The sequence below is a fragment of the Nothobranchius furzeri genome, chromosome 15, assembly GCF_043380555.1.
Source record: "Nothobranchius furzeri strain GRZ-AD chromosome 15, NfurGRZ-RIMD1, whole genome shotgun sequence".
NCBI classification, from domain to species: domain Eukaryota; kingdom Metazoa; phylum Chordata; class Actinopteri; order Cyprinodontiformes; family Nothobranchiidae; genus Nothobranchius; species Nothobranchius furzeri.
This window is the reverse complement of record NC_091755.1, coordinates 26,597,820-26,613,412: the sequence shown is the minus strand read 5'-3', so window position 1 is coordinate 26,613,412 and position 15,593 is coordinate 26,597,820. Positions and strand designations below refer to the sequence as shown.

General features: G+C 40.2%; 2 protein-coding genes across 4 annotated transcripts in view; one reads left to right on the top strand and one right to left on the bottom strand.

Moving 5' to 3' along the window:
* Positions 1 to 5,050, top strand: part of b4galnt1a (beta-1,4-N-acetyl-galactosaminyl transferase 1a) — a 66,714-nt gene extending 61,664 nt beyond the window's left edge. The window contains exons 10-11 of the mRNA XM_054745908.2: positions 1,909 to 2,146; positions 2,247 to 5,050. Coding sequence (XP_054601883.1) covers positions 1,909 to 2,146; positions 2,247 to 2,458 — 450 coding nt within the window. The 3' untranslated portion in view covers positions 2,459 to 5,050. The remainder of the gene's footprint in view (positions 1 to 1,908; positions 2,147 to 2,246) is intronic.
* A 183-nt stretch (positions 5,051 to 5,233) lies between these two features.
* Positions 5,234 to 13,997, bottom strand: slc26a10 (solute carrier family 26 member 10). 3 transcript variants are annotated; one of them, XM_015967871.3, is made up of 18 exons: positions 13,484 to 13,997; positions 10,613 to 10,723; positions 10,357 to 10,514; positions 10,116 to 10,280; positions 9,871 to 10,023; positions 9,710 to 9,792; positions 9,493 to 9,640; positions 9,300 to 9,413; positions 8,610 to 8,687; positions 8,409 to 8,504; positions 7,955 to 8,061; positions 7,692 to 7,761; positions 7,419 to 7,601; positions 7,268 to 7,322; positions 7,098 to 7,186; positions 6,938 to 6,992; positions 6,740 to 6,846; positions 5,234 to 6,657 (listed from the first exon to the last, which is right to left on the bottom strand). In XM_015967871.3, exons 1-18 carry the CDS (start codon positions 13,746 to 13,748, stop codon positions 6,619 to 6,621), a joined length of 2,076 nt encoding a protein of 691 aa, XP_015823357.3. In that variant the 5' UTR covers positions 13,749 to 13,997; the 3' UTR covers positions 5,234 to 6,618. The 3 variants fall into 3 exon arrangements, with proteins under 3 accessions (XP_015823357.3, XP_070400721.1, XP_015823359.3); XM_070544620.1 differs by having other exon boundaries at positions 6,782 to 6,846; XM_015967873.3 differs by having other exon boundaries at positions 10,116 to 10,259.
* Between the last annotated feature and the right edge of the window lie 1,596 nt (positions 13,998 to 15,593).

The window sequence follows — 15,593 nt, the reverse complement described above, 5'->3', positions numbered from 1 at the left end:
ATCAGTGTAACATGAGACCTATGCAGTTGCATGCTTGCTATGTCTATTGTCTATATTTTCAGAATGAGTTGTAAATGAGGTTTGGAAAAGGCTCTTGGAAAGGTGAAACATGAGGCCACCTCATCTTCAGTTTTCAGGTTTCTTCTTTCAAACACCTACAGTGCAGCCTTGACCTGTTGCTCCAGCAGTTCAGTGGAAACTCACACCTTGAGACATGTGACCAAAACAATGCATGCATTTGCTTTGTTGGACACCTGTTAAGATTATGGTCAACAAAGACACAAAGAGGGATTTGAATAGCAGGAGAATAGCCGTGTTTCCACTGCAGAAGTCCCTGAATATTTCTGGAAGGGTGAAAACAGACCTGGAAATAATGGCTCAGTTCTCAGCTTTTGTGTCTACATAGAAATTCAGCCCAATCAGGACTTTGCTAAGACGTCAGCGTATGCAGCATGTCACTGCTTCAGAAATGAGTGACACCACTGATCAGTGACAAAAGCATTCACAGTCCTCAACATTGTATGTTGTAGTATGGTGTGATTTAATAGTCAGAGGACTGGGAGAGTGGCTGCAGGATGTAAAATTATGTGTTCAATGCCCGAACGGAGCGCCATTTTTTTATGGTGACCTGTGATACATCAAAGCCCCGTGATTTCTGCCACATTATTTAGTGTTTGGAGTTTAAAAGTGGCAATAATAATGTAGAATCGGCCCTTTTGATGCCTCATTACTAAAAGCAATGGCCTCATTAGTGACCTCTATTGCTTTCTCGGTGTGTTTGTTTCTGACCACAACTGAAAAGCCTCCCAGCCCAAGTTTTAGAACTGAAGAAAGTTCTCAGATTAAAGGCGAAACTTCTTCAAGGAAACAAAAAATGTACAGTGGTTATCAGATAAACTAAAGATCATCTTGTCCTGGGGGATAATCTACACTATCGTGTTATTTAGGAATAATATTGTCCATGAAGGATGCTGAGGTATCGAGTTTTACTCATTTTGCACCCTCCCTGTCTCTAGATCAGATTTGAAGGCAGTGTAGCTCATAGGGCTTTATTATGAAAGTCTGATATTTTGCATTGTCATATGGGGCTCTACTGCCTCTCAGAACGCTCCAAGCATTAATAAAAACAATCACTCTGCTTTCTGTTAGTGTTTGATTTAATAAATACTTTCCTAAAGCAAGACATTTCAAAAAGTCTCCATTAGTTTCACCACAAACATGGAAATTTGCATAGAATCCCCTCTCATCTGTCTGGTCCCAACCCAACAAATGTTTGAGGATCTGACGTTGTTTACTGGGATAAAGAGAGGAAATGCTGGAGGGACTTGGTTTATCTGCTGGCCAAGGAATGTCTCTTCAAGATTCTAGCTGTGCTTGAGTACATCGTCTCTTTACTGTAGCTGAAATTATTTTACGTCTCCACACCACCGTTGCTCTATCCCATAATATTGAGGGTGACACATAAAATCTTTTACTTTAGTAATGCTATTCATCTGTTCTTGACAGACTGACCTGAAGCACTATAAACTAAAGTCGATCCATTCTTTTTGAAATGTTTGTCAATTATGGTAAATGGCCTGTATTTTTATAGCACCTTCTTGGGGTTCTACAACCCATCGACCAGGCGCACTTCTCTTATCCACCTGTGCATGTCTGAAAAATGATCCTGGTTAAAACACACGCACAATCCTCTGAAACTATCTTTATCCCTGGCTTTCTGTATTGCACGCTCTTTGACTTCAGTATCTTCAGGCACTAGTTTCTTTACGTTTCTTATCACATTTTATGTAAATTTGTATAACTTGTTCCAATTAACTGTGGAAATTTCTAATTTAGACAGCAGTTTCATTGGGTTTCTCCACACATGTTCAAGAGATCCTCCAATCACTTGTATTGCCATCTCTTCAGGTTGGTGGTGCCGTGAGGGAGGTTACAGGTTACACCGCCACTTATCGCCACACAATTTCAGTGGAGGAAGGGGGACCAGACGGTGACTGTTTACACATGAGAATTGGACATCACCACGTCATCGAGGGATATCCGGATTGTGTGGTAGTGGATGCTGTTATCAACTTCTTCATGGGACGGACAGACAAGGTGCGGCAGGTTGGCTTTGACCCCCGTCTGTCACGGGCAGCCCACCTGGGTGAGTGTTGGGCCTTTTCCATTGTTATCATAGAGGAACATGAGTTCATCCAGAATGGGAATAGAATGGGAGCTAAATTAGAATCTTTTTGTTGTTGCAGAGTTTTTCGTTGATGGTCTGGGCACTCTTCACATTGGCTCCTGTAGTGACATTGTCATAAATCACGCATCAAAGATCATCCTACCCTGGAGCAAAACGGAATCCCAAAAGGCCTATGACCATTTCAGATACTCGTCTATTGGAGTGGATAAAAATCTTCATAATGAAATCTACTATTTTAAGAACAGGTTCAAGTGCATGACCAGTCAATAAAAAACTGGACTTTATTAATGAGACTGACAACTGCTAATTTTCTCAGGTAAATTAAAACTTTTTTTGCACTGTTGTTACTCAGGTTGGTGTGGTTATACTTTTGAAGTAGTTATTGTGTTTCCAACAAGATATTTAAACTATTTTGTCAAAGGTCCTGCCATGTGCCTGTTAAAGAAGCTTAAGTCGAGCTTTTCTTATTTTTTGGACACTCTTCGTCATTGTGTTATCTTTTACACTGTGTGAATTTACTATTTACTTCTGATGCTTTACAGTTTTCTGAAAGATTTTTATTGTCTATTGTCATGTTATGTAAATTATCAAAATAATATATAACAAGTAAAATGGTATAGTCTTGTAGGACAAAGAAATAAATGCAGTCATTTCACGAAGTGAGTTAAGAATTCAACAATCATGTTTGGATTTACTTTGAGGTATTAGAAAAATGAGAAGAGTTATAACCACTAAAGAGGCTGACCTCTGTTAATGCCACAATATTCTCTGTCGCCGCAGAGGGATTGGACTTGCACACTTCTCATTACCATAATTCCTGAACCATTCAATATATCATTAAAATTCCAAAGGAAGTGATTGGTAGTCATTCCACTCCAATCCAGTTGGTGGCGGTAATGCACCAAATTGTTGTTTGCCAAGTGCCTTAAGACCACAAATAATAATAAGAAGAGAGGCGGGATAGTTTGTAACAAACTCGAAGCGGTAGTCAGAACATTAAGCATGAAATGGAGTTATCCTAGTGGCTCCAATAAGATAAAGAAGCAGCATGCTTCATAAAAGCTTTTATCTTCACTTCTGAAAGTGACGTTGTTTTTCGATGTAAACATCAAAAGGAAGCAGAAAGGAAAAACAATGGAAAATGTTTAAAAGGAGGAAAACATAGACCAAAATGGAAAATAGAAAATAAAAACTAAGGCAAAAGCACAGGAGCACTGACAGGAAAAAGAAAGCAGAGCAAATATTGAAAGCGCTCAAAGGGAGGGAAATATAGGAAAAAAGAGGAGGACTAATAAAACGGGAAAGTAGCTCATGTCAGAAGAGGGGGAGTCTTGCAAATCCATTTAAAGGTAAGATTGTCGAAAATTTAGTGTAAAGGGCCTCATGTCTGTGTTCACCTTGGGCCCCCAAATTGCTAAATCCGCCTCTATCAGCTTGAATCAGTCGGCCCATTCTCCTCTGACCTATAGCATCAACAAGGCATTTTCGCCTACAGGACTGCCGCATACTGGATGTTTTTCCCTTTTCACACCATTCTTTGTAAACCCTAGAAATGGTATGCGGCTTGGGGTGGGAGGCTGCGGGCGGGCCTGTGGGCTTGCCGCTGAGATCTCCCAGGACTCTGCCGACTGCGGGTTGTGGTCCCCCGGAGCAATCCTCTGCTCATCTCGAGAGGGGACTGGGGCTTTTCTGATTACGGTCTCCCTGAGGTCCATGCGTTCTGGGGCAGCTCCTGGATCTCTGGGACTTGGAGCTCCCTCCATCTTCTATGCATCTTTGGAGGCAGATCTGTGGCCCCTCACACTCCCTATTGGATGCTCCCTTAAAGAGCTCCCTTAAAGAAACCTTACATATACAAGCGCGTGTACACACACAGGTGCTCTCATAAGTATGGACTAGGCACATTCAACACGTCTTAAGGCTGTGGTTGGCACTTAATGCACTGTGATTTATTATCGTGATTGTTCAGTAAAACAATGTTGATTTTATATTTCCTCATCAGGTTGACACAGTGATAGCTTGCTCTTGTATTGTTTTGTGTTGTTTTTCTCTTCTCTTACTGCAGGTCTAGAAGCAGACTCTTGTTCATCATTGATTGTTTATTTTTTTGGAAACACCCCCCGCCCCCACCCCCACACCCCACCATCTCCTTTTGTCTCTTCCTCTATCTTTCACCTCTGTCTCAGTGTCTGGTTGGAATTATAAAGCATTCAAAAAACAATAACAATAAAGTTTTAAGTATCAAGCGTGAAATTAAAGTAGAAGCTTTGATGCTCCACTTGAGAGCATTCAGACATCAATTCTGTTTGCTTCACAGCCAGACAGGGCACGGAAAATAAATAAATAAAAAATAAATGGTTATACGTGAAAATCCCAGTAACTGAGCAGATAGTGAAATACTCAGAACCATGCCATGCTCAAAATAGCTTAAATCACCTTTCTTTCCCATTCTGACATTCATTTTGGAGTTCAGGAGATTGTCTTGATCAGGACCACACCCCTAAATGCATTGAAGCAACTGCCATGCCCAGAGGTGTTTAGCACATGTTGGCCCCTTTGTAAATGGTCATGAAAATAAAGAAAACCCATTGAATGAGAAGGTGTGTCCAAACATTTGGCCTGTACTGTATAGCATACCCGTTTGCGTTAGGTTTAACAATTGTGTGATTTTCTGGTTGACTCCTGTTTATGTTTGTGTTTAGCAGACTGTTGCCTTAAGTGGTTAAAAAAGACTTGTTGGATTTGCTGTGAGTGTGAAAGCTCCTTTCAACTTCCACGAAAGTTGACTGATGGCAGACAGATTGTTGCTATTGCATCGTTTCACCACAAGATGGAAATAAAAGATCAGACTAAACATGCAGACACTGATGTTACATCTGTTTTTAATTCTGCTGTGTCTTTGCATTTGAAACTTGATCATAAGTAATCATTTTTATCAATTTTTTATTAGAGTATTTATTATATTTTAATGGCAATGTAAAAAATAATCAAAATCCACAACAATTTTACATAATTTTTCCACAGTACTTCACATAATTGTTTGGTTTATATTATTGTATGATTTTTTTTTCCTTACAAGTAAAACAGGCACATTTATGAACCGCAAGTATCTACTATAGCCATGCTTATCTGTTTATAAATGGGTAAGACAGTTCACCTCTGTTGCACAGTTTGCACTGTCGTTGTAGACACACACACACACACACACCATTTCTTCTTTAATTTCTCTGCATGCTTTGGCCTGACTGTAGATTACAGCTCAGCAAACATTTGGCCAGATTGTCTACCATGTTCTAGTTGAAGTGGACTACTTCCTGCCAATTAATGAAACACTCCTTGAGCTTTAAAGAGAAAACCCCAAAGGATGTAATGTCTAGGGTCCTGCCAGAAATATGCACCAGAAATTAAATAAGCAAGGACATAATGAGTTTATTTATTTATTTATTGTCTTCTTTTAAAATCATGGTTTTGAACTCTTCGTAAATATAATTTTATCAGGTCAGGGTATGAGGAAGGAGATGAGTAGGGAACACACAGCCGTCGTACAGCAGAGGGCAGCACTGAAGTAAAATAAGATGTTTAATGCCTAACTTGACTTTTTTATGCTGACATATTTGCACTGAAGCTTATTTCTTTACATTAAACAAACCAAAACCTTTCATGTGGATCCTCTTGCCACGTTTGTGTCTTTTTTTTTTGTCTTTGTCAGTTGAATCAGATTCTGTATTCTTCATCCTTCATCAGTCTAGCAACAAATCCGCAGCATCCCCATTTGCACAAAGACTTCTGTTCTCCTTCTTCGAAATCTGGGGAAAGTACGTGCTTCACATTCCACAGGAACACCCTAAACTCTAAATATTAATTCCACCAAAACAAAAGATAGCTGGATATATGAATTCTATTTACTCTGCAGAATTAAAACAAATCCAGCTTTTTTCAGGGAAAAAAACTTTATTTTACTTAAAAGTTTCTGGATGACACGGTTTCTGTGGAAAAAATGTGTTTGTCAAGTTTAAATACAAATAAGTAAAGTCATTATGAAAATTCATCCAATGTAAACAGCAGCATATTTAAGCTCCGCTTCCACAAGTTCTAAGTAAACTGTTCAGTGCACTTTATAGTTGGAGCCAACCAAGAAACACAAGCTAAATAAATATTGTAAAGCTGAAACTGTATAAAACATTTCTGTTCCTCAGGTTTGACTAAATGTGTGTGTAGTGCAGTAACTCGGTGCAATCTACAAAAACAACAGCTAACCATTAGTAGAATAAAATGTGCTACAGCTGGCTACTTTAAAACACTGGTTCACAGCATCAACCAAGTGCTGCACGGCTCCCATTCAGATGATCGACATGATCTTTGCCATAAAATCTTTTTTTTAGTTTTTTTGTCCAAGACACCTGCTTCAGGTAAGCATGACTCATCAAGGTTCAGACCCAAATGGTTGTGGTGTTCTCTGAAGGCTTTTCCTGAGTCAAACAACAGTATTATTAGTTAATGATGCAAATAATGTAAAAGAAAACTGCTGAAACCAAAATATAAGATATTAACCTTATGTTGCTGAATATATGTAACGGCATCATGAATGCTCACAAAAATATGTTGAGGGTTCATGCTGCTCATCAGGCCGCTTGATGTCAGGATCTTTAACACATTTTCTAAAAAGAAATTCCCAGGAAAAAAGTTTGTAAAGGTAGTATAACAAAAATAATCAGCAGCAAGCACATATTCTGGATTAAAGGGTCTTACCCTTGCAGTTGGCTAAATATACGTGAATGCCAATTTTCTGGCAATCCGTGCACATCTGCAAGAGGCAAAGAGCTTTCATAAAAACATGGCAGAGGACAAAAATGATTAGGTGGAATCTCCTCTTTATTTATTTATTTATTATTATATTTAGCTGGCCTACCTGTGTGAAGAGTCTCGCTCCAGCAATGTCAACAAAAATCACACTGCTGCAGTCAATCAGCACTGCCTGCACATCGTTCTCTAAAGCTTCTGAAAGTAAAGAAAAATGTCATCTTGATTAGGTTTAGTTTGAGAAAAGGTGTAAAAACATTTATTTCCAGTATAATCGACCTGATTTGAAGATTTCAGTTTCTGAGGAAAACAATGTGTTTGCAATGCCTCTCTCCTAAATGGATATGTTTGGATAAAACAAGATTAAAAAGCTTGTAAAGCACAGCGACCCATAAAATCCACAAATCAGCTGGTGACTGTTCAATCGTACCACGGTGCTGACAGTGGCTTCTCTCTCCCGTTTCTCTACAGCTTTCCTGGCCTTTTCATGCCTGCGAATCTTCTCCGGTGTCAGGCCCAGCAGCTTGCTCATTTTATCCCTGAAGAAGCTTCGGTTGCCATAGTAAATGGGTCCGTTGTAGGTTAGGATCCTCACTCCAGGCACTTCAATACACTTAGGGTAAAGCAAGAAGGTCTCAAAACGTCTTCCTGAATCAGGCCTCAGATGGTACATATTTGAAATATCAGTCATATCGTTGCTCACCTTGCTGTGTTTCTCTACAGGTCTGTATATTTCTGTGTTGCTCGCTTGTCCAAGCACTGAACAATCCGCCCTGTGAAATAATCATAAGTTCTGCTGATCAGTTTCATTTCTATACATTACAATTCACTTATACAAGTTCTACAGTACTGGGATGTTAGTCTATATGAACATTTGTAGATGTAATTACATGACTTCCCCTGCTGCCATGACATTTTCTGTTGTTGGATTGCTTTAATTAGTTCAAGAGGGAATAAATAATGTACCTTTGTGTGCGACAGATCACAGTCATCATGGAGAAGACAACTCCGATAGCCAGCCCAAGGTCCACATTGAGCACCACCACAGAGAGCCAGGTAACAACCCAAACCATCTGCAGAGAGAAATGAGCTTAGGACTTAGAAAGTCAAACAGAAAGGTGTTTGTATCAGAGTAGAATTAAAATTAAAAACTTGATTTAATCTATGCAGTTAAAAAATTTAATTGGAAGATTATTTACAGCAAAGAAATGCAGTTTTTATATTAAACTATAACTGATGGATTGCAAATATATTTTAATGAGGAGGCATCAAATGACAGCAGACAAATTAGCTTACAAAAATTTTGCTAGATGAGGTAAATAACTGAATATGTCATGTTTTATTTATTTATTTTGTATTTATTTATTTTTTTCAGTTTTTTTTTTCAACTTTACTTCTAAACTCTATAAAAGAGCCTTACAAAATCCAGTTTGCTAATTCTCCAGAGTTCAGGTAAGTCCTGGAATTGCAGGAACATCTGCCTGAGGCTGGTGACATTTATGCATGCCAAGACCGCCTAAGGACAGAGAAAAAAGAAAATATGAGTGAAAAGTATTCTCATTTTTTTGCACTTGTACACACACACACACACACACACACACACACACACACACTAGTAAACCTTTGGTAAGAAGTAAAAGAGGGGTCCAATCAGCAGCAGGACAATCAGGACAACCAGACTGGTGAAGAGGCCAGAGAGCTGCAAAAGGGACATGAGCAAACACACAAAATAAGTTTCAATCCTATTCATCTGATAGGAGTTTTTGTGTTAAAACTGGTGATTCGATGTTCTCCACAGCTCCCCTGTAGAGTGGTGTTCCTCAGGGGTCCATTCTTGGGCCCTCTTTTATTCACCCTTTGCCTTCTTCTTCTGGGATTTATTTTTCAACGGTTTCAAGTGCCTTTTCACCTCAATGCAGATGATAGCCAAATCTTAGCCATGAGGAAAACTGTCCAGCAAAACTGTTGGAGTGTCTAACGGAAGTCCTGGATGTATGTGAAGTTTCTGAATATCAATGAAACCAAAACTGGGTTTTTACAAATTCGGTCTCGAAACGCAGGTGGTAACTTTCTGGACGTGGGACCATTCACCCAGTTTCCTAAGCCTATTGTCTCTAATCTAGACGTGAAAATTGATGAAAGTTTTAGTTTTAATAAATATGTTTTATTAGTGCTTTATAAATATATTGGATTTGGATTCTAGAGGAGTTTGATATGGAATCAGCATCTGTGTTTAGAGATGTGTTTATTAAACATCATGTCTATCATTGTGGAGGCAAGGTTGACTTCTTCAAATTGTGATGCACGCTACCTGTGTGTGTCCTCCAGCACTCTCAAGTATGTTGGTTGTGGCCAGAGTAGCTGAGCTCGGAAAGCAGGTAAAGAAGGAGGACACCGTGTTGGAGATTCCATGGGCAAGCAGCTCCTGAAATCAGTCGCAGATTGAATAGAATGTGTTCACAAAGTCTGTTAATGATCAGGTTAGAGATATTCATGGGTTTTACCTGGTTAGGATGGATAGAATATCCATGTTTATCAGCATAAATCATTGCTAGTGAGACAGACACAGCATATCCAACAAACGTGATGGCAATCGTGTCTCCAGCTATGGCAGGCAATGTGTGGAAGGCAGGCAGCTGTGGCTTCGGGAACCTAGAGATGAGAAAATTAGTCATTAATAGTCCAACTGTTAATTTAGTACATAAAGTTTTTTTTAATTACCCAGCTGGGATGTGGCCAACTATCTCAACATTGTAAGAAGAGTTGAGTGAGGAGGCGTACGTCACACCAGTAGCAATTATCACCTGAGAAGTCCAACCATAAATTACGACTAGTTTTTATTAGCATGAATCTTTCTGTCTTAAAAAATTCAGCTGACTGACCGTGAGGATCTCCACAGGGATCGGTGTACGTAGGCGGCGCCGACAACGTGTGTTGACCTCTTTGACTGGGACCAGAACCGCCAGACAGACCATAGAGATCAACAGCTCTGCCGTGTTGGTGTTAGCCAGGTTCTCCACCACCAGAGCTAAAGTCTGAGCACACCTCTCACTGAGTAAACTGAGCATACGCTGCTGAAACGGGAGCAGTTTTGGAAAAAATCATCATCACATAAGACTCGGATCACCTTGAAGAGAGAGAAGGTCCCAGTGCTGCGAGGGAGCCGCAGACCCAGCATGCTTTGCAGCTGTGAGATGGCCACATGGAAGGCAGCAGCACTGGTGAAAGCTTTAACGATCGGCTCTGACAGATAAGTGGAGAGGAAGCCCAGCTGAAGACCAAACATGCAGAGCTGGAGCACAACCAACCATCATGAACATTGGAGCTAGTCTTTTTAGACACTTACTTTATTTTGTCATCTGACTCACCATGACGACGCCTGAGAGAAGTGCTACCGCCGAGGCCACTCCAATTCTCTGGGCCTCAAAATCAGCTGCTTCAGGCGAGCTCGAGTTCATCTCCAGAGGAGTGGGGACCAGCTGCTCCACTACAGAACCCGTCATCAGACTCACCACAGCAAAGGTACCTGAGAGAATACACTTATGACCTTAAGAGCATAAATGGTGTTCTGGAAGATTAAATAATGTTGGATACATTTTTATATTTAACGCTTGGCTGTCTTACCTGTAGAGACATGGCGGCCTGTGCCGAAAATCATGTACAAGACTACTGGGAAGAAGGAGGTGTAAAGGCCAAAAATTGGTGCCACTGATGTGAGTAAAGCAAAGGCCATGCCTGAAATAATAAATAATTTAATATTACGTAAAATACATGTAAAATACAACAACTCTGGAGCTTTTTGCCGGCCGTCGTCAAATTACAACTGTGGGCTCTGCAGTGTTAACTCTTAGGAGACACAAAACCCCCACTCTCACTGATGGTAAACAGTAGTTTCGTCCCTCCTTCCTTTGAAAGGAGAAAAACTGACAATCCCCACAGCAGCTGGATATGAAAGATGTTTCAGTACAACCTTCCTTCCATGATGACTGGAACATTAGACTCTTTTGGGAATTTCTCTATGGAAAAGTTTCACTAATTTCTTACATACCGTACCTTTTCACTCATTCACTGCCATTAAATACAAAAGTCATCAATGGTAGAAGAAGAAAATATCATTTCTATAGCGCCTCTCAAGATAAAATTCAGGAGGTGCTTCACAAAAACAAAAATGTAAAAATATCAAAAAATAATTTGGAAAATGGTTAAAATATATTTTAAATGAGCAAAAAATAGACAATTGTGATCAAAAAAATGTTAAGAAAGAGAGAGTGATTAGGGAAGAGGGAAATCAGTGGATCCTGCGGGAGAGCAGAATAAAGAGAGTGGTGAAGGAGGTCATACAAAAGCCACTTTGAACAAGCGAGTTTTCAGCTGCTTTTTTAAGGAGACCACTGAGTCCACTGGTCTCAGGCTCAGGGGGAGAGAGTTCCAGAGTCTGGGGGCCACAGCAGCAAATGATCTGTCACCTTTGGTCTTTAGCCTGGTGCTGCACAACCAGTAGGCTTTGATCACTGGACATCAGGGACCTGCTGGGGGTGTGGAGACTAAGAAGATCACCAATGTAAGACGGTGCTTGTCCATGTAAGGCCCTATAGACCAGAACCAGGATCTTGAAATGAACCCTGAAGTTGACTGGCAACCAATGAAGCTGGAGGAGAAGCGGGGTGGTGTGGGTGTGTTTGGAGGACTTGGTCAGAAGCCGAGCACAGGCATTCTGAACCACCTGTAGACGGTTCAGGGAGGCTCTGCTCAGACATGTGAAAAGAGAGTTACAGTAGTCTAAGCGCGAGGAGATGAAGGTGTGAATAACCATCTCAAGTTCAGAGTGGGACAGAATGGGACTCAGCTTAGCAATGTTCCTGAGATGGAAGAAGGAAGAGCGAACAAGAGAACTGACACGAGAGTCCAGGGTGAGAGCTGGGTCAAAGGTCACGCCAAGATTCCTGACAGAAGGTTTGGCGCCAGAAGCAAGCTGACCAAGAGAGTCTCTTACTTTGGGAACCAGCTTGTCTGGGGCACAGATGAGGATCTCAGTCTAATCTTTGTTCAGCTGTAGAAAGCTCCCAGCCATCCAGGTTTTGATAGAATCTAAGCAGGTGTGTGACAGCTGCAGCTTAGACATCTCATGGGGCTTAAAGGAGATGTACAGTTGGATGTCATCTGCGTAAAGATGGTAGGAGATTCCTTTGAAGGAGCTCAGGATGTGCTGAAGAGGACGCAGATAGAGGAGGAAGAGCAGAGGCCCCAGCACAGAACCTTGTGGGACACCATGGGTAAGGGTGGAGGACCTAAACTTGGAGATGGCCACAGAAAAGGAACGCTCAGGAAGATAAGAGGAGAACCACTCCAGAGCAGTTCCTGATAGGCCTACCCAGTCTCAGCCTCTCCAGTAGCAGGTGATGGTCAACGGTGTCAAAGGCTGCAGTTAGGTCTAGCAGGTCCAGCTCCTGCACCTTGAAAGTAAACATCCGGCTCTAAATCTGATCTCCACCCATGTGTGTCACAAGTCACATGATCAGGAAGCAGAAAATCCATGAATTAGGAGATCTGTTTGGGACACTGCTGTGAAAAAAGCAAGGTGCCTACCAGAAAAGCTTCTGTAGCTCACACTTCGACGATGGAATGTGAAAGAACAAAAATAGCTAGAAACACAAAGTCTTCCTGATGTAAGAAGTGAGTCTGTCTTTTGGTAGTTTTGGTGTTTACGTGGCCATAGATCACAATGTTCTGTGACTCTTCAAAAAACAGTAAAAATGGGCTCAAACACTGGCAGTCAGGGGCTTTCTGATCAGAAACCAGTTAATTACCCTTTGAAATTGTTTGCTTCTATGATAAGGAGTAAAATTAAAATGAGAGTAAAATACTCTAGACATAAACACAATCACAGTAGAAAAGAGGAAGGAATACAGGAGGTCTCCATAATTTTGTCTGTGCTCAGGTTGTGAGGTTTTTAAGATTATATTACATTTATAATATAACAATAACACACCCAATGGTAAAATCTAGCTCTGTGCAAGAGGCAGACCTCTTAGACTCATAGGCGGAGTTAGAGTGACTACTTGAGCTCAAGCCCCAGATCTTTTTCAATCCTAAATCCACCCCTGCTCTGAACTATAACTGTGAAAAGTTTGTAATTATTCACTTTTAACTGTGTGCATGCAGGTGAGTTGAGGGGCCCTGGCTTGTCTTGGATACAGGAAAGGGGTCCTTATGAAAAAAGGCTGGGAACCACTGCTTTAAGTTATAACAGAAGGTAGTTTACAGTCTAACGATCAGCAGCAGGAATGATAAAAATAAATGATTCCTATTATTTTACAAAGGATACTCTTTATATTTTAAAAAACTATGAAATGTTTCTTTTTTGTTTTACACAAAGTTTTCAGTGTGGAGGAAGGGTCACTGAATTGTGCTTAAAATTGTCACTGTTTAAAAAGTTCAGAAATTTTTATTATTATTATTGTTGTTGTTGTGGTGGTGGTTGTAGTGTGCACAAACCTTGAGGAATATGAAGAATCCCAACAGTAAGTCCCGCTACAGTATCTCCTAAAATCCATTTCTTTAGTCTGTATCTGGGCAGCCAGCTGAAAATAGGAACCCTCTCCTTCGCCAGGTGAAGGCACGCTTGCTTTGAACACCTGCAGGTGCCGGCCAGCTTGTCCCGGAGCCGCAGACTTCCTCTGGTGTCATCCTCTGAGCCGTAGGCCTGTTTGAAGCGGTCCTCTGAGTAGATGTTTCTACAAACTGCCACAGAAGCCTTCATATTGTCTTACACAGCCAGCTGGTGATGGTTATCCCTCCAGGCACAGTGGCTCAATCAGTCATGGTGTTGTTTTAGATGTAATAAATACGGGACAGATTGTCCTGACCTCAGGAGCCATCGTCTTTTCCTGTCTGACTCTTCGTAGCCAATGACAAGGCTCCCAGCTCAGTTTTTTGTTTTTTCTTACAGTGCTGACCAAATTTTTTCCCACATCTTGGGCCTCCCTCAGACATCATAAAGGTGTACCACTTCATTTTTTTCTCTACAGAGGATCTCTGGGTCCTACTGCTAAAGCCGTTATTGTCCATTAGAAAATCTGCTTATATTCGTTTTAACAGTTCTATTTAAAAACACATAACTCCCAAATACAAGGTTGAAAAATAGAATCAACTCTAAATATAAAAAGTTGAAAGAAAAAATATAAAATCTGATCTGAATTAATATAAACAGTAAAATCTAAGTATTTAAAAAATGATCTCAAAATGTAAAGTTAATTTTGAATATTTAAAATGAAATTTAGACATGTGATTTAAACATGAAAAACTTGTATCCAACATTTTTCAAATAAAATCCATGCATGAATGTTTTCAACCAAATCCAAATACAATGTGAGTTTATGTATTTATTGTGTAGTGTTACAACTAAACTGTTGAAGATCAGAAAACAAGGTAAACAGATTAACTAACATTGTTGAATTTGTCAGATGATAAAATTGTGACTCTGATTGTTTAATGATCATTTTTAAATGTGCAGGGAGACCATAAGGAACACAATCCTACCATAAAAGGGTTTGTTTAGTCTTAAATCATCACATTTACATTTCAATATTTGAATGTAAATATTTATACTACTATATATATTTGAAACATACTTAATGCTTATATGTTTAAATTACATCTAAGTGATGATGTTAAAAATAGAAAAGACTAAAGTCTAAATAGAATACATTACATCCAAATCTTTAGAATTAATTTCCCAGATGAACCGGATTAAAAATGTGACATTTAAAAATCCACATTTCATTTTTTGTTATCTGGATTTAATTTAGATCCCCCCATAAAGCCCCCCCCCCCCCCCCCTTCACACACACACACACTTTCACACTGCACAACCAAGCAGCAGGCACAAGCCCAGAGGAGGCACAGTTGAAACATTGTGTAGACGCCCAAAGAGATCAAAGTAGTCTTGTTGACAGAGCTCAGGTGTAACATCAAACCTTGTCTGTTAGCGAGGAGTTCATTTCCGAGACGGATGGATGTCTGTAATGGGTGGGTGTTTAAATTGTGTAGCCATAAAGGGGGTGGGGGGTGTCTGCTTGGGACCCACAAGGCCTCATTGAAACTCAATCAGACATGGAAAACTGGTTCATGGATCAAACCGCACCAAGACTCTGATCACAGATTGTATTCGATGAGTGAGATGTTGTTTGTTAAAGATGAATAAATACAAAAGCGCTTTGGACAAATACAACACATAAAGCAGGATGTGTGTTTATCAGCTAATTATCTGTAACGTGCAGCTTGGAGCTTTAACTGTCTGAACAAACTACAAGTAGTCTTAGTATTAACAAAGATGAAGAAGAAGGAAATCCCAAACAAAAGAAAGCTTGAGTTTGGCTGGTGGATGTGAAGCAAAGGGAAGCGAGAATTCATTTCTGCTCTGCTTTTGGGCACACTGAATTAATAATCTAACAAGGCTACGTGAAGAGCAGAAGGCTATGCTGTTACTTTATTATTGTTGCAAAGGACAACACCTGCATAAACCTCTGACAGAAGGGGATCGAGTCTGCATTTGTGAAATCAAAATATTGTGCACAAGTCATTCCGGCAATAACAGGTTGGAATG

Bases quoted from the DNA above. Each gene is read 5' to 3' on its own strand.
- slc26a10 (XM_015967871.3), bottom strand. From the start codon at position 13,748: ATGAAGGCTTCTGTGGCAGTTTGTAGAAACATCTACTCAGAGGACCGC. The intron at 10,724-13,483 runs GTTTGTGCACAC...TTATTATTTCAG, and splicing joins GATTCTTCATATTCCTCAAG to GCATGGCCTTTGCTTTACTC. The intron at 7,762-7,954 runs GTACATTATTTA...ATTATTTCACAG, and splicing joins GTGATCTGTCGCACACAAAG to GGCGGATTGTTCAGTGCTTG.